The sequence below is a fragment of the Athene noctua genome, chromosome 1, assembly GCF_965140245.1.
Source record: "Athene noctua chromosome 1, bAthNoc1.hap1.1, whole genome shotgun sequence".
In the NCBI taxonomy this organism is placed as follows: domain Eukaryota; kingdom Metazoa; phylum Chordata; class Aves; order Strigiformes; family Strigidae; genus Athene; species Athene noctua.
The window spans coordinates 63,262,630-63,287,606 of record NC_134037.1 but is presented as its reverse complement, the minus strand read 5'-3'; the positions used below and the strand labels follow the sequence as shown (position 1 = coordinate 63,287,606).

Sequence of the window (24,977 nt, the reverse complement as noted above, 5' to 3'; positions counted from 1 at the left end):
TTGTGTTCAAAGCAGGTTTTCTTCTGGCAGCCAAAAATTCTCTTCAAGAGAAGAAATACCTAAGCAGCTGCCTAATACATCAGCTCCAATTAACTGGAGTGCTTTGTATTAAGTGATTGAATGTCTGTGTGGAGGATTAATTATATTCTGACTCATAGTCAAATCTTATTGCAATAAACAAGAAAATTTCTCTGATTTGTCTTGGAATCTTTTCTGTCAGAGTTAGAGAAATACCTCATCTCAGTACATTGTGAGAACTGCATTGCTGTTTTGGTCAGGTGCGTTGAGGAACACAGTGTAAGACAAACCAGAGGGTGTTACAAATTGTGAGCATCTGCAGTTCTGCAGTTTTTCTCCAAAGAAATATGTGGGGCTTTGGCAGAATGTACAGTGATGTCTGCCATGTCTCTCACAGAGGTTAACCTGTAGCATCATACTGCTGCCAAAAGGATGGGTGGGTGAGGCTTCTGTAGTTTGCCAAGGACTGTCAATGACAGTGCTCACAGTGATGCTGCTTTAGGTGGGATTCGTTTTAAACTGCGTGGTAGACCACTTGTAGATTTATCTGAATATTCTAATGTTAACACTGGAAATTTGGGCATTTTTTTTTTTTAACTGTTATGTTTTTAATTCTATCCTCTTTTTAAAATGGAAGAAATGAGATAACTTTAAGGAGCAGGGTATTGTGTTGGTGTTCTCTATATGGCACTAAAAAAGGCAGGATTCAGTGAGTTACTCTGTGTGAAACTGTATTTTTTTCAACATTCAATTTCAACTGTTACCAGTTGAAAAGTCTTATAAAGCTTTAGGATTTATAATAATCTGATTTTTCTGACCAATCTTTATTATAATAGAAAATTTGTATGACATCTCATGTAGGAGGATATTTACTGAGGAATCCTTGGCTGGTTGAGAGAGGTAAGACTAGGGTATACATACATGTGTGCACAAGCATGGAAAAAAAAAGTGTGTGTGCATATGTTTCTTGTGTTTGTAGCTTCTGTGGGACTCCTGAGTCTACTACATAAGGACAATTCTTGGATTAGCAATGTCTGGATCTCTTAGCATTATCTCATAGCTATTAGTGATACTATTTTCATGACTTCATTAACCTGACTGCATGAGTAGGGCTTGTTAAATGCGTGCAGGTGTATTGATCTGACTGCTATTTTTCAACTCCTGATTGTTTCACAGCCTGCTAGTGTCCAAGCCTTAGTGTCCCTTCTGCAGCTCCAAACTACTCCTACGCTTCCAGTGACACCTATACTTTTGGTATCTCAGCACGAACAGCTATGCTGCTTATATCAGATATCCTGTGAGATACTATGATATTAAGATGACATTTTCTTCTGTGAGCACCTGATTGGAATGAGATCTTATTACTGTAATTTAATATTAAAATTTGAAGTTGTAATTAGCCTACTGTCTGTGTGAGCATGTGTTGAAGTAAACACTAGAAGTACTGCTTGAAGGCTTTTCTTTGTTTCTCCTGTGAAAACAGAATGAAAGACAGTGGGGCTTCTAGATTTAGCCTATGGATAATCAGAGGAAAGCAACTTGTTTGTTCACAAACTTTCCAGCAGCTCTGTAATAGATCTCTCGTGGCTGATACATGTGACTCTGTTGCTTGTAAATTGACCATGCTTGAGTGCACTGATGATAAAATAAATGAGTGGATTATTTTTTACAATGGGCTGTTTTGACTGACAGTGATTAAATTATGAGAGATTGCAGAGCACATTCTTTGAGTAGCTACAAAGAGAGTTGTCTGTTCAAAGCAGGAGAGAAAGTACATTGCGTTTCTGTGTTCCTATTCTGAAAGATTAAAGTGGTGCATGAAAGAGTAAAATGCTGCATAAAGGAGATGATGAGCACTATGACAGCAATGTAAGTTGACAAAGTCCTAGTTTCAGTTTTGGTGAGTGTTAGGATGTTTAAATTATTAGCTATTAAAGGCTTGAAATAGGTCCCCTAGGTCATCAAGAATTGAAAGTAAACATATTACCTGTTTCAAGACCTTTGCAAGTGCCATTGAAAGGTTGGTTTGGTTTGTTCATTTTACTACCTTTAAGTGGCCCCAAAATCTCATTTATTTGTTGTATGAAAAAAACTTAACATATCAAATATATTAGTCCAGAAATGTATACCCATTCATTTTTATATCAGAATTTCTCAATTAAATTGCTTACAGTTTCTTTCCACTGTAGTGTTACTGTATAGTTTGTTTCCTCCTCCAGTGGCAGGGGAACTCTGAAAGCTGTTGTAGCTTTTGCATTACAACAAACAAATGAACATAAGGTATGTGTTCATAACATGCTTTTATGCTTTTTTAAATGGTAGTATCACTCAATCAGAACTAATGTGATACAGAATATCTGTATCACATCACGTCAAACATATTTAGAGACTTAATTAAGAATTAACATTAATCACCTTAAACTACTTGAACTATTGATATTTTTTCTCTTTGCACAAATAGAATTTGTGTTTTATTTTGGGTACTACAATATATTATCTGCTAATACTGATGGCTGTTGTGGTGACTAGAGGAAAAATGGCATGACAGTTATCATTCATCCTTTATGTATAGGTTTTTATTCTCTTTTCGCATGAAATTTACGGGAACAGGGCAAATGGAGTTTTGCACAAAGTGAGCAAACACCGTAGTCTGTTAGTACAGAGTAGTACATGAGCTAGGGAGTAGACATCTAAGTTGGTTGATACAGTGTTTCTAGAATAATATGACTGACACAGATGTGACTTAGTTTGTCTTCTCAGTAAGCATTTGTAAATCCTTTTCTTCTACTACCATGTCCATATTTTTAAGCTAGAAGATGGGGAGAAACAACAGTGCTTGCATACATTTCCGTGCAAAAATGATGCAGGTATTGACTAAAGCAAGAAAAGGACTTTTCATGGGGAATACAACTTGCTTTCTAACAGGTCTTCATCTGCTATTTTGTAGATGCTGTTTAAGTGTCAGGCTTAATGTGTTTAGTGAACTTTGTATATTGCTTTTTTCATGTACTGGATTCTTGCACAGACTGACATAAGATGTCCCTCTTAAAGTGACTGTTCCAATTTATGGGTGTGTGTTCAGGTCAGACTTAACCAAATGATGTGGGTCATGAAAGTACACAATACTAAACAAGAGTGATGGTTGCTGCTTGGGGTGAGCCTGCTAGGTCAGAGGGGGCGGTGGCACACCAGTGAGTGCTGGAGCAGAACTCTGCTGTGTGGAGGGAGGCTGCCAGCCTTGTGGAGGGTTGTGCTGGAGTCAGTATTTCAAAGTACTGAGGTGATGTGAATGGAGGAGGAGAGTACAGTAAGGAGAAAGAAACACTCACCTTAAGTAACTCTTTTGTCTAAAATGTTTAATATTATTGATAGATCTGGTGGTTTTGAAATATTTTGATAAAACCATTGGGAAAGATTTAAATTGTATTGCTAGTAAATAGGGACTAATCTGTGTGGTCTTCTGCACTGTGCAGAGCCCTAGAACAGCTAGGTTGTTGATTCGCAAGGTTAAGGAATATAGTTGTGTAAGGGGAAAGAAGTTTGACAGAGCTTCTTTCCATTGTCCAAGTCTACACTATTTTTGGATGTTTTTAGAATGTGTTTATTGTAGAGTCAAAAATGTGACTGCAGTTGCTATCGATGTAGCTTAGTGAATTAACTGAAATACCAAAAATGCTGCAACTCAGGCTACCTGCCCCAAGCTCTAACAGTTGTGTCTGAGTTTTACAGTTCATCCTTCATAAACATTGTCAGTTTCTGAAGTAGTTTGGGTGTATACAGGCCCATACTTGGTGCTTTGAGATACTGGAGAAAGGCAGCTATGAGAACATACATTTTCTAGAGAAACGTGATTTTTAAAAATGGAAATTTTGGATAAGAAATCAATGTGTTTAACTTTTTTTCAGCAGTACCATTTTTTGAGATATGGTTAGATCAACAAAGTATGTCAAATATGATGCTGTTCACTAGGTACCAATCCAAGACCAAGTTCATCTGCTGATGTATGTGTTCAGAATAGCACTGTGAATTAATATTCACTCTTGAGCTGTGTGTAGGGTTTTTTGGGAACTAAATGCTGCCTGTAAAGTATTGGCATGAATATACGTATTTGGGCACAAAACTTAAATTCAGAAGAGGGATAGTTCAAGCATCTGTTGATACATCTGTACTAATAAACTAACCTATGTCAAGTTTCTACCAAGCCTGGTAAAATCTATAATGCCTCTGCTTACCCTTCAAAATAGAGTGACAGACTGTTAGTGCAGTGCCAGAGCTGTAAAGGGCCAATTATCTGATAGGTGTGCAAGAGACTAGGAAAGAGGAGTGGGGAAAAGACCTTGCTGCCTTGTATAGTGTAGATGACTGTATATTAAACCACTATTAGCACTTTCAGTGTTGACAATTTTTAAAAGCATGCTGAAAAGCAGAGAGATGAAAACTAACTTTAAATCTATTACGTAATAGTTTTTAAGGATTTTGACCTGTTGAGTTTATCAGAACTAGTTTACCAGTAAGAGATTGAGGTGAGATAATTTAGTATAGAAGTATATTAACAGGGGAAGGACAGTGAGAACCTTATGGGCTGCCTAATTCCTGAAAAGGAATGTTGTCTTCAGAGTCTGGCTAGAAGCTGGGCCTGAAACAAATTAAAAAGCTGGTCACTATTTCTTAGCAGGCATGATTAGTTTTGAAATCAGATTTGAGGATAGCAGTGCATTCTCTACACACAAATTCTCAGATCAAACCTGGTATATTTGCAAAAATTTTATCTCACTGATGTAGTTTTAGTGTTCTATGCTATGTTTTGAAAATAAATTTCAACTACATTCTAAACAGTATGATGTATTAATCACAAATTTAAAAAATCATTCAACATCATAAAGTGAAGTTAAAAATAAAAATTAAGTATATATTAAGGTAAATAACTTGAACGTGTGAGTAACCGATTATCACAAGAGCAATATCAAACGTAATAGTACTGCATTCTGCTGAATAAATTCATTTTAACAACTACTGAACAAAAATAAAAGGTTGTTTCTTGAGAAAAATAATGAAAAAATCTATGTGCAAGCATATGCACAGTTTGACAGAGCATTACTACTGACCAGTTGAAATCAGGGGACATGTTATTTTAAGATGGTTTTCTTTTCAAATTAGTACAACCTGTGTGTTTAGTCAATCATGAGAAGTAATGTCCTTCCACAGGCTGTGCTGACCTTAGAGATAAGTTTTTCATCCCCTTATTGATTAACTTGATCAATGAATACTGGTTACATGACAATTGATTTAAAAGTAGGATGTATAATACACTGGGATACTTATTCTAGTAGTTTAAGTTAAGAAATATGACAATAAATTCTGTTTCAGTCCATCAAATAGTCAGTTCCAGCTCTGTTTAGAACATATCTCAAAGTTGGCTTCTAACCTTGAGGTTTTTTGTTACTTTGACATGCACAAAACTTTATGTTTCCTGGTTATTCTTTTCAGAAAAAAAAACATTTTATTCCTTAAAGATTAGACTGAATACTTTAGAAGGGTTTCACAGATGTCTCAAATGACAACTTTGAACATTTTTAGAAAGTGGCTTTACAGTCTTATGGTCACTTCATTAATGAACTTGGAGATTTTAATGTTTTAAAACTAGCTGTCAGATCTGTTTGACCACCTGTGACTAAAGCAAGCTAAAAGAATTTTAAAAACACAGCAATACAAACAGAACTATTTCTTAAAAAAAAACCCCTCTTTTTTTCCTAAACAGAATTTATAAATATTAACTTTTATCCATCAACTTTAAATGCTAAGGGCTTTTCTTGGATGACTATCAACAAAAGTGCTCAGAACTAGAAGAAGAAAAACTTGCTCCAACACAGCTTCTTAAAATTTGTTTGCATTCCTCTTATTCTTGCTGTGTTTCCTGAAGGGATTAAATACTAAGTAGAAGAAATATTGCACAGCTTCCAAGAGACTTCAGTATTCTTTCTTTTTCTGCAGACCTGTAACGCTAGGAATTAGTGAGAAGACAAATGGCATCTCTCCCTCTTACAGTTTTTCTTTTGATAATTGATTTTTGTTCCTGCTGGGTTTATTTTCATTTACTAAAGGATATACTAAGGATTAGTTAGAGCCAATTCTTAAGATAGTGTCATGGTCAAAATTGCGAAGGAAAAGAATGTGATATTTCTACCACCTCTGCATGAGGTTTGCAAACAGTAAAACCTGCTCTGAGTAATGCAGGATATATATTTTTCCTGTAACTTTTTTATTCATTCTTTGAACTGGAAAATTTATTCCTTAAAGAAATGCAGTCCTTGATTAGAGTGAAGATGAGGGATATTCTTTATCTGCTGGGCATGAGCAGATTGCAGCTCTCCATGTATTTTAACTTGTAGACAGATTAACATAGCCTGTGCAACTCAGCATGCTGTTTAAATTGAGCAGTCAGAAAATGAATTGGTGATTTAGGTTATTCATCCCAGCCATGACAGTTTAAAGGAGGTCACTCACAACGTCAACAGAGCGTATGATCCTTTTCTTCTAGATAGGCTTTACCTTGGTTTTTTTGTCAGGCAGATTCTTTCAGAAGTATTTAGGCCTACCACTTTCATCTCCATTAATCAGAGGCTGTTCTGGAAGATATCCTTATGAAAGGAGCTCCAGTGTTGGTTTTTGATGCCTGTAATCCCTTCAGTTAGGGAATGCAGAGGTCTTCGTAGACTATGGATCAAGAACATAATCCAAGTTTTTCAGAACAAGATACTTAATGAGATTAGAGCAGAAAAGTCTGGTGATTTCTACTATTCTCAGATTTGATTATCTCTTAGTTTTAAAAGGATTTCTGTCTTTTCTCCAATTATTGGGGATGTTGGGAACACAAACTGGGACATATGTTGTGATACACAGAAAAGGAAGAACTTAATTCCCTTTGTTTCAGCCTCCCAGGACATCTTTGTGATATATTTGTTATACTAGTTTCTAGTTGCTTTGGACAGTAACAAATCCCGAATCCTAGAGAGTAGTATAATTCTCATTTAAAAAGTAGCTGCAGAAATTAATTATCTATTTCTGAAGCTGTTTCATTCTTATCATATATTTGCCTGTAGCATAAATTGTGATTAGTTAAACAGCTTTTAAGTACTACATTTGATTTTTTTTTGTTTGTTTTAGATCAGTTGGCAAATAAAGGCATTCACATAATTTTTTGAACAGCTTATTTTTCTTGTTCTCATGTGGATATGATTTGAACGAGAAGTCCAGCTTGCATATTGAATAGCTTATGTTCTTTTTGTTCAGATGAGATGATAAATTGGATGTAAGTCAGGCTTTTGACACGGTTTGGCACCCTGGCTTTCTAGCAATGGTAATGGAATTAAGAGTGGAAGGCATAGGATTTAACTGATGATCAGGAAGATTCTAAAAAAAGTAAATAAGATTAAGTGAAGGTACAAGAGGTGAGGGAGAGGAAAAGAGGATGAAAGAGATGTTTATACATGAAACTAATATGAAGTGAGAAGGGTATCTCTGTTGCTAATGGTGGCACGCACACACCACAGTTTAAAACAGCCTTGTTGCTATGTCTTAGAAATTTTAGGGAATCTGTTTTCCATTGTAGTATTATGAAACATTGTGCTCCAACATAATTATTTTTTCACCATTTCCATCTAAATGTCTCTTTATTCTATGGAGATATATATATATATTTAAAAGGCTTATCTGTGCATCTTAGCATGGGGTGACACAAACTGGTAATACATTTTCAGAATAATTATGTAAATAACTTCTTAAGGTTTTTGAAATCTTTTTGGATAGCTTAGCACACTTAGATTTTATGTGAAGTATGGTATGATATTTTGGCTCATATAACCTTTGTGGGATGAAAAATTATTTTGTCTTTTCAACAGTTTGAAACTCTTATTTGGAAGTCATTCCAAGCATGCTTTATTACTTGTCTGTATATCTTAAACGGAATGTTGTCAGTTTTATTTCTCTGTTTCCCTTTTCCAGGAAGCTTACTTTAATCTTTAAAATTTTTATCTCTAGTGTTGCAGTATATTTTGTCGATATGTGCACTCTAAAATCCATTCTCCTTTGTTAAAGAAGACAATGAAACATTGTTTTAAATGGCATAAGAAATGCATGAGGAAGACTGCAATTTTTCTTTGCATAAAAAAGACTGCATATTCATTTTGTTTCAAGTTTCAAATTGATTGTGTAAATATGGTCATGATGATTAATGAAGTTTCAGGGAATCACTTGGTGACAGCAGTACCTCATAAAAGGAATCTGCTAACACAAAATTCTTTACCTGATGTGGATGAAAATTTGGTTCATTTGTGTATAACTGGTGAATAATAAGTCTTTTGAATTGGAATGTATAGTTAGTGGTCTATGTCTCCTCCAGACTTGAATATGACCTCAGATTTCTAGTGATGTCATACAAGCATGAATTAGCTTGGATTTTTCAACAGGAAAATGGTGTATCACTTGGCAAGAGCAAACTTAGCTTGTATAATAGTTTTTTCAGTGGAAATTGAGCTGGAAATACTTTTATTCTGGGTTATAATTTCAAAATCAAAAAAGCTCATTTTGTAACTTTTTTTAGGTTTCATAACTCCCACATAACCTAATACTGACACTCCGTACATGTAATACAATTTTTGTGCCCCTCTAGAGGATCTAATAATGTAAACAGATTAAAAAGACTTGTCTCCACTTTATCTTTTCTGTACAAAATCTGGAAGTATTGTTATTGTCTAGGAAAAACTAAACTTGTCCTGTGGACTGTCACCCTTATATTTTTGGAGAGAAGTGACCTCTGGTTTTCAATTGAAAATAAATGAAAGACTGTGATATTATATGAGACATCTAGAAGTATTTGATGTTGGTATGTAAGAGAGGAGGCCTTGAGAGCTATTTTTTGTTTTGGTTCTACTACTCTCCTAGTGAGTGTGTCTTGCAAGTCACTTTCTCCCCATAGTGCCCAAGTTTCTCTATCTGTAAAATTATTTTTTGCTAAAATCAGAAATATTTTTATATATTAGCCAATTTTATAACTACCACAAAATGCTTAGCTTATGTCTTCAGATAGAGATTTTAGACAGGTGTTTGATCTTTGAGCTTTTCAACAAAAAGTACATGGAATATGCGTTTTAATGATGTGTTTTAAAACCAAAAAGAAGCTTACTATGTAGGAACTGATGAGCCAAAGATATAAATTGTTGAAATATTGTGCCTCAAATCTTGGTATTGCACGAAACCGAAACACTTACGGACATGTTTGTATGCCTGAAAAATAAAAGTGAACTAATCGGAATCTGTAATTTCAGTAATTTGGGGATATAGTAACACAGCTTTTCCAGTCATTACAACTTTTCACATAATCCATTAGACAATCCAAAGCAAGCATTTGCTGCTTAAACGTAAATAATTACAAGTGCAAAGGAACGAGCTTTCTGTTTAAATCTTACAATAGAGGAACAGGTCTTGAAACTTGTCATGAAATCCACATACATAAATGAAGAAGCTAGTGGAAAAGTCTTAAAAGTATTGCCTCTTGTGAGACATTTGATTGCATAAAAGTGTTTTTAGCTTGTTGAAAAGAAATTCTTCTGTGGAAACAATACAGCATAAGGGCAGCAGATTTAAGTGGTTTGCTTTTCTCAGTCCTAGAGGTGTGTGTTTGCCCTTTCCTGCACAAATTCATTTGTGGTTAAACAACTTTACTAAGCAGGATTTTATGTGTGAGGGTGAAATGACAGTTGTTGGATCTCCTGTGGCCGAGCACTTGAAAGACCAACCCTTGAAGAGCTTGTGGTCTGTCCAGTAGCCTCTACAATGTAACTCAGCCCATGCCAGGATTCTGGTGTCTTCCCACCCTGCCCCCCTTCGTGGCCTCACTGCAGTTTTTTGGCTATTACACAAATCATGACCTTTTTTTCCTGTTTTGTCTTTAGCGTCTGTTTCCTGTTTTCTCCTTCCCTCCCCCACCCCATTTTTTATTCCTGACTTTCTCTCCAGTGGTATCTTTACTTTCTTTCACTGTTAGGTTGTTTTTCCCAAGTTTTCAGTTCATAATAAAAGGAAGAGACAACTGAGAGCTGTAACATCAGTCCTTCCCTTTTACTGTGTTTCTGTATCCACACTTGTTACTGAATTTATTGAACATTAATTTACATGTTGTTCATACTGTTTCCCAAAACTGAAGTCTATCATATGGATGTATTTCTCCCATCTTAACATAGACATGCACATTTTCTCAGTGGTAGAAATTTTCAGTCTTCTCTTTGTCGAGACTCATATGTTGAGGCAGACTTCATCCAGACGAAAGCTCCAGTTCTTGGTCTCTGACATCTCACTTTGAGAACTATTGTTCAAGTGATCTTATTTCTGAGAGAACATGATGTAATTTTAAACAAGAGTCTGAGTCCCTTGTTCTTTTTGTTAGTATATGCTTCCTATTTCTTCCATACAGGAATATGCTCTTGCAAAAAAAGAATAGTTAATCGCTATATTATGGTCAAGAAAAACTTGAAATTAGTTTGGTCTGTTTATATGCTTATATGAATTTTCCCTTTCTCATTGCTTTATATTTCAAAGTACTTCAGAGTTAAGGAAAATTTAGATGGATTGGGGGAAATCCATGACAGGGAACTCAAACACAGCCTTGGATCTAAGATTAAATACAAGAGATGTGTAACCATAGAGAACAGCAGGGCAAATATGCTTTCAAGCATTTGTTCAGTCAGCACGTAAACTGGTGAGGCCAAAAGGAGGCAAAGAAACCCCTAAATCAATGCAGATTGGGGGTTTAATTCAAACAAATAAGTCTTTTGGGGATGGAGTTTATAAGGTGCTGTATTTGTTTGTATAATAAAACTGTTAGATGATAAATTGTCAACTTGGATTTGTGTTTGCCTAGGACTGTTTCAAAGCTTTGAAACTTTTCTGCATATATAGAACGAGAACTGAAAATGTGTCCCAAGAAGGCAGAAAAAAGCCTCTACTTAATTTGGCCTGAAAGCTTACTGTAATAACATACCATTCCCATTTGGATGTGGTCATTAAAAGGCTTTTCTGCAATGGGTGAGGCTACTTTGGTAAACTGCAGTTTGTGATGTATATTTATACGGGAATGTCATTGCAGTCATGGTTTGGCAAGTCACCATCTGTCTTTTTCTTGTCTACAGGATAGTTCTAAATACTCCTCCCTACCTTGTCCTTGGTGTTCACAAATGAATTATTCTTTTAAATCTTTCTTATCTGTCATCTTTCCCTAACTGTCCAAAGAAAACTTTGTTTAAATAGTTACTCCCTTGGGACTTGTATGCATATCCTGTTATCTGTTTTATATTACAATCTTTCATGCTGGGAATGTCCTTCCAAAAAGCACGGAACAGCTTAAGTACTTAGATGACTAACAAACATGTTAAGTGCTGAAGTCCAGGCACAAAACCAGCATTATTAGCATAAAATTCACTTTTGCTTTTTTTTTTTTTTTTCCCCCTGTTAGTAGTATTGGACCTGTTTCTGACCTCTAGGGCATCATTTCACTTTGTCTAGCTTAGAGATATTTGCAGTGGTTGAAATGTTGTTAGTGGTCAAGCCATTGCCGTGAAAAGCAGGAAGCTTGTAGAAAACTGCTGGTATTTTCACTCTTCGGATCCAATACCAGCATTTAGAAGAGCCTATGGGAGTGATGAAGTCTTGGCTGCCAATTTTATTTGCTCAGCAAAGAGGCATCTCTCCTTCACTGCTTTTTGTTGCTTGGGGTTGGCAATGTTAGGCTCCCACAGGAGCTGTAGATGCATACTTTCTTGAAGACTGGTATTATCTATAGTTTCAATACTTCATTATATATTCTGGTAAACATAAGTATGCAGGAAAATGTTTACATATATCATTTTAGGTGCATTATAATTATTCAAGGGGGGGGGGGGGCGGGATATGGGACAGGGGTATGACACTGAACAAATTAGTTCTGCTCTTTCAAGACAATACTTCTGTTCCAGTAGCACATGAAAGACTCAGCTAGCTGGTGCTAGCTGCAAACATAAAAATTAAAATGCCAACACAAGACATCTCGGGTGGCTAACCCCTGAGGTTTGGGGAATGTGGGACAGCTGACAGGAAATATAGAATAGCATTTATTCATTGTAGCAGTAGTTGTGAATAACTATGGTTTTAATTACTCTATTTTTCATGTGGGTTTTTTTTAATAAAATATGCTAAATAATTAATAGCCTGGGTTTGTTTAGTTGCATGTGTGTCAAGATGTCTGCAGGTCCTTCAACAGTGGATTACATACTGGTAAGCAACAAAGAGACAACTGCAACTTACCTCCAGAAATGCTTAACTATATATGTGGAAACTGCACTTATTTGGAATTTGGATTAAGCTTGTTGAAGATTGCCACAGATGACATTTAACCAAATACTTTAAACTGACTTCATTATCGGTAGGAAGTGGGGGCAGTATCATTTTTTGTATTTAAATTTTCATCCCGATTCAGGAAAATTGACATTTAAAAAAGTAGCAGAAGATTCTACATCTATCACCTGTATGAAATAATTTATAATTTTAATGTCACTTTTTCCAAGTTTTTGTTTCCCTCAATAATATGCAAACATCAATCAGTATTGTTAAACTGGCTTGCCAAAGAGAACTGTTCTCTCTGTAGTGCTTATATTTGACAATAGCAAAAATGATGAAGTGTGCTTTAAAGTTGAAATACAGAACTGATGTTGCTGACAAAAAAGGCACTTCTGTGGCTGTGTTTACACCCCGAAGCTTTGTAAACAACATTTATCTATTGAACTCTATTCTTGTACATGACAGAGCAAACTGTCTTAATGCATTTGTCAGTTGGTTTCTGGCCATTGTTCTGAAGCTGGATTATCTGAAATAAAAAGCTAACAGGCATTCTGAATGTGATCTCAATAGTGTCTTGTCTGCATCTGTATGACACTCAGCCTTGATATACTGGTGAAATAAAGTTAATGGTTATATTTACTGATGAAAATTACTTGCAAATGTGTCCTGCTTGTAGGGGTCTGTCAGTAGTGTTCTACCAAAAGCACAGCTTAGTCACTGATTTCTTTTTCCTGACCTTAAATCCTGGTGTTTCAGTTATTTCCCTCTTGTGCATGCTGTTGTACATTTCCTAAACATGCGAGATGTTAATAATTCTCTATATGACTTCCACTGAAGAGGAAATGGATACTTGTCAAAACAATGATGCGTGTCTGGGATTCCAGCATCCCAGAGCTTTACTACACTGGGGCCTCTCAGTTTGTAGTAAAAAAAAATCTCAGATACTAATATGTTATTTTTTCAATCTGAGTTGGAAAGTGCTTTGATTAACCATGTTATTGTAAAATGCCTTGGAAGCATACTTTATGCAACAGTAATCTTAATGTTGTAAGTATAAACTGTTTTTAATCCTGCTAATTAATACAAAAAATGAAAGTTGAAAATGAAAAATTTGTCGTAGCATCTAGAAACCCATCACCTCCAAATCGGAACAAGCTAAATAATTTACAGAACCCAAATAGATTCCCTCCAATTTCTTTAATAAGAATTGGAAAAAAATTAAATGTTTGCCCGTGCTTCAGTGGAATTGTGGCAGTGTTATAGAAACAACCATTTGGTGAGGTGAGATGGAGTGGAAGGAAGGGAATAGAGATTGCAGGGGCAACATTGCTCAGAACAAATGAATGCTTACTGCTGGTTTTAATCTCTCAAATTGTGGTTATCATGAGGGTTTAATGTGGACAGTCAAAACCCACTGTAAACTTGCATTGTTGATTTTAAAGATAGGGCAGAGATTTTTCTCAAACTATTGTTAGTTTGTTGGACAGATAACAGGAAAACAGAGCTGTCTCTTGACCCATGTCCATTTTCTGGCTGCTGGAATGAATTTGGAACTAAATCCCAGTTTTCCACTGAGCATGCCCTTCTCTAGCAGTGTCAGGGCTTGGGTGGGGTCACGCTTGTTCAATACAGCTTTTCAAAAGACTGATTCTCATCAGCTTACAACATTTTTTCAGTGCTGGGGAACAGCACAAAACTAGTTTGATAAACAGATTATATATGTTCATATGTATTCTGTCAGAGAGAGATTTCTTGATTTGAATTAAGTCGCTCTTTGAGATTATTTTTTTTTCCTCGATATATCAGAGTATTTGTAGATTGAAAACACAGAAGGAACAGATTCATGTTATCTCTGGATATAGTATAGAGAGCACTGAGAGAACTGCAGGATGTATATTTGCTTATATGTAATCTCAAAGAAATTTCAATGTAGGCATCACAACTTGGCTACATGTAGCACTTGAAAGGTATTTATGTTCTGATTTTGTTGAAAGTTTTGGGGTGGATTTTTATTTTGAGTTTTACATGTTATATGGGTGCTGTTACACAGGTGATTAAGTTCTTAATGCATTTCATTTAGTTTGGGAAACAGCACTTTCTAATATTATTTTCTATGTTTTATTATACATATTTAGGCTGCTACCTAGCAGGAGACATTTTAGCAAAATACTGTTTAAAGAGTTCTCACTTGTTTTCATGAAGAGTTGTATCCCTTCAACTGAATTATCCTTTAAAACTAATCCTTTTAAGTTGTATATGGATCGCAGTAATTAAGTTATTCACCAGATGGCCTGCAGCAGGTGTTTTATGAAAAGTTGGGAGCACTTGACTGAGAGAGTGAATAGATATGTGTTGTGCTGCTTTAATGGGAAAAAGATTTTGATAAATAGTAATGTTCCTGGATTCTATTTTGACTTTACAAAGAGTTGAGGTAACTTCCTTAAGGTTGCTTTACAGAAATTTGTCGGCATAATAGAAAATTTTCTATTCTAATAGGGCTATCTAGACTGCAGATGGTCGCTTTGCAATTTTAGACAGAAAAAGCTTTCTCTGTCTCAATCTGCTGTCTATACCCTTGAATTTTTAAAATTTTTGTCTTCACAGTGATCTTCAGAATCTATAGTACTTGTCTTATATTGTTGTTTCGGAAGTATTTTTTAATTTTATGCCATCCTATGTAGGGACATGTCAGTGTTTTCCTGGTGAGTCCTGTGTATTCTGTGTATTGCAAGGAATGATAATACATCTACAATAATTTTCTAACACTACAAAAAAATAATTCTAGAGACTTGATATTACAATACTTGTATAAGGACAAAAAATGTTTTCCTATGAATGTGGGTAGGCTACTGTATTTGGGAGGGAAACATTGTATGCTTGCAAATATTAAGCTGTATGATAGCAGAGATGTAAACACGAAGGCTAACGAAAAACCTCTTCTTTTGAATAGTGGCCTTGCTACCTAGATAAAAGGATGCTTATGAATATAGTTGCCATTAACTCGGGGACTGCTTGCCACCATGATGTGCCCGGAATTCTTTGAAAACTGGATTTGATAGACATATGATCCTTTGGGAAGACACCATTTTGTGCCATGTCTACTCCTGGACATAAACTTAGATGCTATGTGAATATGTGTATATACTTAGACACACATCTTTGTGTACACATGTAACTAATTTTTATTGTCATGGAGTAGTAATCCACTGTCTGGCTCTGAAGTTATATTTATTAAAATGTTCTGTTAATACTTCTATGAAAGTATTCAATTCCTCATCATATTTGGGGGAATTACACTTGAAATTGGTTGCTATTTAAAGTTTGACCTTTGAAATGTGCTCCTGATTTTTTAGAACTATTATGGCACCATCTGCTGACCAATGTACAGACTGGCAATGACAGTTTGCTCACCTGGCTACCTCCTTGCAAATAAGCTTCCAGTTTAGGATGCAATTGGAGCAGAGCCATAAGGAGAAAGGGTGATTTTTAGTTGGCTTATGTTTAGGGTAAATATTTTTAGCAGGAGATATTGTTAAAATTGCAAAAGTCTGAATCATGACTTTAGTTGTCTTGTCACCTGGATTATTGCATAAGGCTCCTTCATGAACTGTGAAGCTTTAAAAGAAATAGTTTTGAGGGTTTTTTGGCTATATGTGGCATAGGATTGTTCTTGGTGGTCTGTTTATCAATGCATTACCTTCTAAGCCTACAAAGAGCTGTGACAGCATGAGATCAGTTAAGGCCGCAGCTCTGGTGGTCTCATCACAGCATGGGAAACCGATGGACTCTGACAGGCTTCTGCCCTGTGGCTACTGCTGAGACTTGTAAAAAAGCAGAGTCTGCAGTCTGTCTCTTCAGCTTCTGCAGTTAACCTTGATTTTTGTGCATGGTGTTCATCAGGGAAGGAGCAAACTGAAACAGTCCTTGTCACATTGTATGTAAATAACTTAGGTTCAGTTGCTACAGATCATCTTAATTGTTTGAAAATACGTGATTAGATTTTGTACATGCAAAACTTGTTTTCCAGTCAGTTCTCTGTTGTAACTTTTTTAAACATGTTCAGTAGTTTGCTAAACTGTTGATCTTTTACTTTAGTCTCATCTATTTTTTTCATAAATGTGCTTAAAAATGAACTTAATCCTAATTATTAGTTTCAGTAGTCAAAGTATGTCTGTATGTATATACAGTCCTGTGTATGTATAAATACAGAGAAGGATGCAAGCTTCTATGGAACAACTGGGGTGCTTTTGAGTTGATGTTTGACTGCAGATCAGTTTTTTATGAGAAGACACACAATGTAAATGTTGCAGATTGATATAACTAAGCCAATTTTAGGGAAGTTTTGGTTTTCTTAAGGATCTCAAAGTTGAAACCTGTATTCTTTTGTTGTTAATTTATTCCTTTGCATTCAGAGAGCTCCATGTGTTCACAATTGTAGTAATCCACCTAAATAATTACTAAAAGGTGAAATTGGATTTACTTTTTGCTTTGTCTGCTAATAAAATGTGTGCAGGTTATATTTGGTGTCTTCAGCAACATGATGCTGCGTAGTGGTATGCTGATAGAACCGTGTGATGCCATGAGTTTTCTTATTTACATACTGATCATAAAATGCAAGCTTTAAAATGGAGAAGAAAGGTTTTCTTAGTTTGTACATTCATCCCAATTTGGAGTATAAATTATTATATTCTACAGAAAACTGATTTAAGCTTTTGAAAAAATCTTTTGGGTGTAGTAGCAAGTTCCTCAGGTATTACTTACTGGTTAAACCAAACCTTTTACACTCTGTAAAATTTGAATGACTGTTCCAGCTAGGATTTTACTTCTTTATGGCTTTTATGTCAACAAATTTTGTGTTGAAACCAGCAGGCATGTTGTTCATAAATGACCTATCCTAACCAGGTGTGATATGCCAAGCAGGCTTTATGCTGTGCTTCAATAATACAGCAAGAAATAAACTGCTTTAAAACAAAAGAAAAAAACTCCCAAATAAGTAGTTGAAGTACACATGACCTTGTTTTAGGTTTTCATGTATATTTTTCAGATGTTAGAAATTTTCTTTATTCTCTTATTTTTATTCTTTTATGTGTACCCCATGTGAGGTTTAATATTTGGAATTTCAAGTGTGCAATTAGTTAACGTCTATGAAGACAATGATTTTTTAAAGGAGTTATTAATAATAAGGCGATCCAGAAAACCTGCACGACTTGTGCAGGCACCCATGTTGGCACTGAGTTATAATTTATTTCTTCTTCTGTGACATGATGGTTTCTCTGTGAATCCTAGCAGATTGATGGAGATATAACTATCACAGCGCTTTTGATTTCTTCAGTTTGTTATGAATCTAAGTGACAAACTGAGAAAGAAAAAGCAAGTTTAGGATTGTCTTTTCCTTCTTTAATATACTCAGAAAATGAGTAAAACAAGATCCAGAAATATATGGAAAAATAATTTGGACTTGTTTGTCTGTGCTGATGAATAAGAAATGCCATAATGGAAACAGTGAATTAAGATACAGATTATCAACTGCAGCAGAAAGAAGCTTTCTGTGGTTTTAGTTTAATGTTTGTGATCTTTGAGCCACTTTTTTTTTTTTTTTTTTTAATAAACTTTGTGTTATACTCAATATGTCTTCTGTTTCTAGTTTAACTATGTTGGCAGGAATTCTTCTGGTCAGGCAACTACATTTCAAGAATTTCTGCTAGGAACTGAAAGGTATCAACCAACTGACAAGTTTGTATATTTGAGAGGAAAGAGAGTGATAAGGAAAGAATATAGTATTCTGCTCTGCTTTCAGGTGTGAATTCTGGCCAGCATTAGTTCCTTCTCAGTGGAATAAAAAGGGATATGGAGAGGGGAGAGAATACCTCTTGTCCTCAGTTGCTTCCTGGCCAGCACCCTTGCTTGGGGAAATTGGTAGAGTTATGATTAGGGTAGGATACCTGTTCCCCATAGAAGTGGGACCTGTTTTAACAGAGTTCCTCTTCAGAAATTGTGTGGTTGTTTCCAAAACTTTTTTCCCCTCCCATCCCCACCTTAGTCCTTGTAGTTGGGGTTAGAAATTCAGTCTGCATGAGGCAAGTCTTCAGGAGGATTGCAAAGGATATAGATATTATCACTAATAGTTTAATGTGCATGGGTTTAATGCCAGTGGCAAGATTTTGTTGTTGTTGCTCAGACCTTTGTAATCCCTCCATTTGAGCATCTCCTTAAGGCTCTTTCTGTTGTCCACTCTTGCTGCAAGATTCTTACACTCATTCTCCTTTCTCATTTCAAAAGAAAATATGGCTTTAATCATACCTTGCAATACAGAGGAAGTGAGATAAGGAGAACCCTATCCTACTGTAGCTGTTACAGAGCTTAAAAAAATTAGACAGGAAAAAGTACATAGCATGCGTATGCTACATAGTAAGAGCAAATGAGAGTTTACTTGGAGACAGGAAGAGAAGTTGCTGTTAAAGTTTAGAACAGTAAATTTTCAACCTAATTTGGTTTATTTCTTCCGAATGTCATTTATGAGACAAATGTTGTCTGCTTCTTATTTCCATTTTCTTTCTGACGCGCTGTTGTTAAGACATAGGGCTGTGTGGGAACTTTCAAGGCCTTCCCTGTCAGTGCAGGAAGGGATCAGGAAAAAGCCATTTCCAGATAACCTGGTTACTTGATCTGCTTGACTGTAGTGAATGTAACATCAGAGACTTTACAACCTGCAGGTTGATTGTAGAACTCCAATGTTTTGTCCCCCCCACCTCTGGTTTTCCTGTGCACTACAAAATTGGAGGATCTGCCAGGGCATTGAGGACAAAGGAAAGGAGTGCAAGGAAAGGCAGGTAGACCTGATTTTTGGGTTTTTTTAAGCAATACCTAATTCTTGTGCCAAAATTAAATTCAAGCTCATGTGGTAAAGAAGGTAGATACTTTGGGAGGACTATCCCTCCTTACACTTGCCATTGTTCAGGAAATTCATCAATCTCTTAACAGCTCATTCAGAGACTACCTGGAGTATAAAGACATCTACAGGCTTAGCAAAGAGGTATGTTTTGTTTTGTAGGTTTTTCCTCTCTATTCCTCATCTTCCCTAGAAACTACTGAAGTTACAAGCTTATAGGAAATTGAACTCATGAAAGAAATCACCTCCTGCTGTGGGCATCAAATGAAGACATTAAATGAATGTGGACAGACCTATTCAGGCAGGGGCTGTAAACAAGTTTTCCCTTGCTTCTGCAGTATAAAGTCAAGTTCTCCTTTTAACTGTTAACGTCAGTTATGAAAACCTGGACACTTGGAGATGCAGAACGTTTCCTGCTTCACACTGAGCAAGTTTGTACCACCCACTGCTATCCTGTCTAAATTTCATCAGTTAAGATGTGTAACTAGGTATCCTCAGTTCCGTTTATTGTTAGAACAGTGTCATAAGAACATGTTTACACGGTGATTTATTTTGCTTAGTTCTAAGGAATTTTCTGGAGATGTCTTCTATTTGACTGTATAGGAAAAATACGAGCTTAATTTTTTGGAGTGGTGTATAATGAATTTTTATTACTGTGTGCATTTATTTAATGCATTTCTGCATATTTTGAGAAGTAAAAAAAACCATACAGGAAACAACTATTTTCTTTTCCCTGTAGCTTCTCTGAACATTTGTTTATCATGTTCTCTAAATTTTTTTTTAGCTACTTTTTGAGAAAAAATTGGTTCATTCTTAGAGATGCATGAGAAAAAAATCACCATCATCTCTTAATAATGAAATCTCCATTTTGACTTTAAACAGAGTGGATCACCCTTCTCTGATAGGCAGAAGTTTGGATTTTTCTCTCAGGGAAAGCTGACTTTGGTTTTCTATATATTGTTTATTTTTGATAACAAACTTTAAAATAATAATTATTAAGACTGATACCTACCATTAGGAAAGAACAGCAGCGATTCTGTGTAAGATACGAAGGTTATAGCAAAATGTAATTTGACTAGTAGCAGCTTTAAAACTAGCATACTATATGTAGCACACATATGCTATATGTGGCTTTAAATAGCAAATTCTTTAATCTCAACAGTTAGTCAAATGGAAACTTGCCTTTCAGAGGCCTATTGCCTCTGAGATACATTAATATTAATACTCTATCACAACAAGCTTTATTAATAGTATTAAAACTTGAAGGCCTTTATAAAAAACAAAAAAAATTGCTACATAACTGTGATATTTAAGCTTGAAATGTATTCAGAAGTCTCTAGTATAGCAGTAAAGATACCAGCTTTTCCTTTAATTTCCCCATTGGTGAATGTTTTGTTTTAGATAGTGACATTTAAAGTAACAGAGAAACACCCACAATGTGTAGCTACTTTTGGTCTTGAAATGCTTGCTTAATATGAATTTGCCTGTAGATAGTTCAAGGCTCCTGTGTCTAAGCTTCATACTGAGATAACTGTCAAGTTTGTTTCCTCTGGCTCAATACTGTCCATATCTTTTGCCAGAAGGGCTTATCTCATATATTTAGGCATCTATTAGCGTCTTCCTTTTTTCTCTTTTTTTTTTTTTTTTTAAATGCAACAGATTTGTCTATAAACTAAAAGTAAACTATAAACTGAAGTTGTGACCTTCCATCTAAAGTCAATATATTCTTCTGGTACTGCCAACTGTAAATCTACTGATTGCTTCTTTGCTGAAAAGGTATGGTTATTAGCCAAGTCTCTTTTAAGGCAAGAATGGCTTTTCTTAATGTAAAAAGGAGCAACTAGAAGCATGCACTCTTTCTTGATTTAAAAATATTTTCTGTGTAAAAATTTGTGTTATATTGATAGGTATCACTGGATAGTAAGGAGCTTGTATCTATCAGTCTAACTAGAGAAGGCAGATACTCTTCTGAAATTTGAGCATCTGGGTCAACCAAGGAGCCTTATAGAAAGAGAACTGAAGTTAATCATTAAATAATCTTGGACAATAACATCAGGAGTATCTTACAATAAAAAAAGATGCATTTCAGTGAGCACACTTGAATTTTTATCAAGGAGAAGGAAACTATTGGTAGATCTATCTCTCTAGAGTAGTATTTTTAAAAATCTTTATCTTCCGAGCATTAAGTTTTAGCTTACTGGTTTTGCTTGTGGCTGAGAATTTGAAAAGTACTTCATTAACCCTAACAGGCTTAATTTAGAAACTCTATTAGATATTACTACAAATTATTGCAAATAATGTAAAAGTCAGTAAAAAGTTATGCTACATAACAAAACTATTTATTGTTTCTTCTTTTAGTGTAAGTTGTGACAATGACAACTGAAGTTGGTTCAGAAACTGAAGTAAAGAAAGATTCTGGGCAGCTGGGACCAGACAAAGCCAAGGACAAGCCTGAAGAAGCATCAGAGACTCCAGAAAATCCAAAGTCCAGGGAAACATCCTCTGAAGAAGCTCAAGATTCTTCCTCTGTCCCAGCACCAACTAGCCAAAGTAGTCCAAGTAGCCAGAAGAAGGAAAAAGCTGCACCTGAAAGCAAGGGTATTTCTCGTTTCTTTCCCCCATGGCTTAAGAAACAAAAATCATACACCTTGGCAGAACCCAAAGATGAGATCAAGAAAAGGATCACAGGGGAAGAACAAGTAGTTGAAGAAAGTGAATGCCAGACACCAGAGGGGGTGGCTCAGCCAAAAAAGAGCCTAGAAGAAGCAGCAGCTGAAAATCGGCGTAATGCTAAAGCAGATGACAAGGAAGAAAAACACTCTGTTAGTAGTGCTGAAACACAGGTATGTGTGGGAAGACTAATAAATGCTTTGTAGTAATTTTAATGAGATCTGTTTGATTCATGTAGTACACCCTAAAGCTTTGTTAGGATCATTTTGGGGACAAAATGATAGCTACTTTCTGGCCTTTCGTGCAGTAGGGTTGATACAGTTATGAGTAGCACAGCTGGTTTTAAAGGTTCATGCTCTGTGCCAGACTATTTTTTACTCCTGTTGTTCTAGATGTTTAATTTTGGTGTAACCTCACACTTTGGCATAGTTCACAGGAACATTGAACTGTATCATTGTGGTAGAAATGAGCAGGGATAAGAGGAGAAGCTTCTCAAACCAGCTTTGACTCTGAAGCCATTGAATCGCATGAATACCTCCTTAGTGACTTAACCACAACAAATAACAAACATATGTCTGAGCCCTTATAATCTCAATATTTGCTATCCTTTACCTAGAAACCATGATTGTGGTCACTGTCCTTATTCATTCTGGGAGGTTGGTGCTGAGTTCCAAGCCAAGTGTCACCTTTGCAATGCTCCAGAATATTGAAAAGTTGCATGTCAAGTTTTTAACACCCAAACCTGGTGAAAATGATTAAGTGCATAGAGAATCTTCCATATGACGAAAGGCTGAGGGAAGGGTCAGGGGAGAATCTTATCAATGTGTATAAAATACCTGAAGGGAGGGAATGAAAAGGAGCCAGACTCTTCTCAGTGGTATGCAGTTAAATGACAAAAGGCAATGGGCACAAATTAAAAACATGAAATACCATCTCAAATCCTCCCCAAAAATCTTTATTTTTTACTGTGATGCTAGGTCAAGCACTGGAACAGGTTGCCCAGGGAGGTGGTCGAGTCTTAATCTGTGAAAGTATTAAAAATTCAACATGATATGATCCTGGGCAAGCTGCTTTATATGGCCCTAGAGGGGCCCTATGTGCATTGGACTAGATGATCTCAAGAAGGTCCCTTCCAACCTCAACCATTTTGTGATTGTGTATAACTTGACTTTCATAAACACTGTTTTTCAGTTTTGTATAATTCCCAGAGCTTCTTGGTCAATTTGTCACTGCTAGTGGGAAAAAAAAAAAAAAAAAAGAAGTCAATAAAACACTAAAAAAAAATTTCTCATTTCAAGGAAATGGAAAAAAAAAAGCACCTTCTGCAGTGTGAGAGCAAGAATATCTGGTCCCCAAAGAAGGACCTTAATGCTTATACTGGTGATTCCAGTATGTGCACAATTTTAATGAAAGCTTGATGTCTTATTTATTAGTAGCTTATAAAACAAATGAACATGTTAAAAATATCAAGTGTTCTGAGTTTCAGTCATTGTTTAACTGTATTTTATATAGCCTGCTAAAGAAGATGGTAAAGAAGTGGAAGTAGAGAAAGTTGCAGAGGAAAAGGAAGAAAAACAAGACAAAGAAAAAAGGGAGACAAAAGAAGTTCAGACAGCTGAAATTAAAACTGAAAACATTCCTCAGAAGTCTCCCAAGAAAATTAAGACTGTGCAGTGTAAAGTGATGCTTCTGGATGGCACAGAATACAGCTGTGACCTAGAGGTAAGGCATCAAGTCTATATAGAGAGCTCTTTTTCTATAGAGAAAATTTGCTTTCACAGCACTGAGAGCTTAACAAATACATTTTTTTATATATGAGCTCATTAGTTTTACATTCACATTGTTATTATTAGGAGCCAGTTAACATTTCATTTTGAAACTCCTTCTTTAAGATCTTATCAGTTTATCCTTAAAAATGCGCTCTGAGGTACACTAGCAAATAAGATAAAATGCAATTTACAAATATTTTCAATGGTGATCATTTGACAACTCAAACCTGATTTTTTTTTCCTTTTTTACAAAAGATTAAGGTTTTCCTGAATGTAGTGTCACATGTACTAATACAGTTGTCTTGAGTTTATTATTTTTTTTAAAGTTATCTCAGCTGGAGATCTAAAGTTTAAAAAAAGTTTTGCTTCAAAGAAAAATTCTGTTACAGGTATATAATACATATTTGTATTTAGAGTTATGTTCTAGTTTCAGATTTTCATGGCTGCATAGATTGCTTGTTTACAACTGTAAATCTCTGCGTTAGATACTGTATATATTTTTGTCTGTTAAATCTGGCTTAAGATCACTAACAGAAATAGGGAATGTGAGCTAAATGGAAGATAGCTTCTTGTGTTTTATAGCTTTAAAGTTTTAAAGATATATAATATATATATATACACCCCCCCCCACACTCTCTCTTTCAGTCTGACCATAGTGTTCAGACAGTAGTTGTTTAATATTTCAGATCAAGATTAAATTACAAAATATGTAATTACATGAAAGGAGGAAAAAAGTTGCATTCCTTATCTTATTTTAGTGAAATAACCTTTGGTTTGATTTATTATGAGAATTTTTAGATGAGTAAGGTAGTAAGTAGATCTTACCAGCAGATTACGTCAGGCTAGTTCTGTCTCTCGAAAGGTGCCAGTCGCTTCAGTACAAAGGTGTGAGAGGCTGTTCTCTATTAGAAAATTCAGTCATAATCACTTTTACCAGTAGAAGATGCAACGCTATTATACACTGCACGACTACTTCAGGCACACTTTCTAAAGGTTTGGGTGTTGCTTTAACTAGAAACTCCCTATTTCATGCTGGATTGATGGATACCCCAGAAATAAGCTCATTTATTTATTACTGGGATATGGTGCCCCCTTGGAAGGAAGATGGTGTTCCTCATAGGACAGTTTATATTTGGAAACCATACTTTCAGTCAGTCAGTTGTAAGACACATTAAAATTTGCTTAGTTATATTTGTAGTTCCAATAAACTTTGCAAACACTTGAAAACCGTGTTCATAGTACCTGAAGACTTTAGTTTTCTATCT

General features: G+C 35.5%; 1 protein-coding gene across 13 annotated transcripts in view; it reads left to right on the top strand.

The window, feature by feature from the left end:
* The window catches only part of EPB41L2 (erythrocyte membrane protein band 4.1 like 2), a 129,081-nt gene that overhangs the window by 25,915 nt on the left and 78,189 nt on the right, over window positions 1-24,977 (top strand). For all 13 annotated transcript variants that reach the window (XM_074896306.1, XM_074896317.1, XM_074896316.1 and 10 more), the window contains exons 3-4: window positions 21,632-22,116; window positions 23,456-23,665. In XM_074896306.1, coding sequence (XP_074752407.1) covers window positions 21,646-22,116; window positions 23,456-23,665 — 681 coding nt within the window. In that variant the 5' untranslated portion in view covers window positions 21,632-21,645. The remainder of the gene's footprint in view (window positions 1-21,631; window positions 22,117-23,455; window positions 23,666-24,977) is intronic.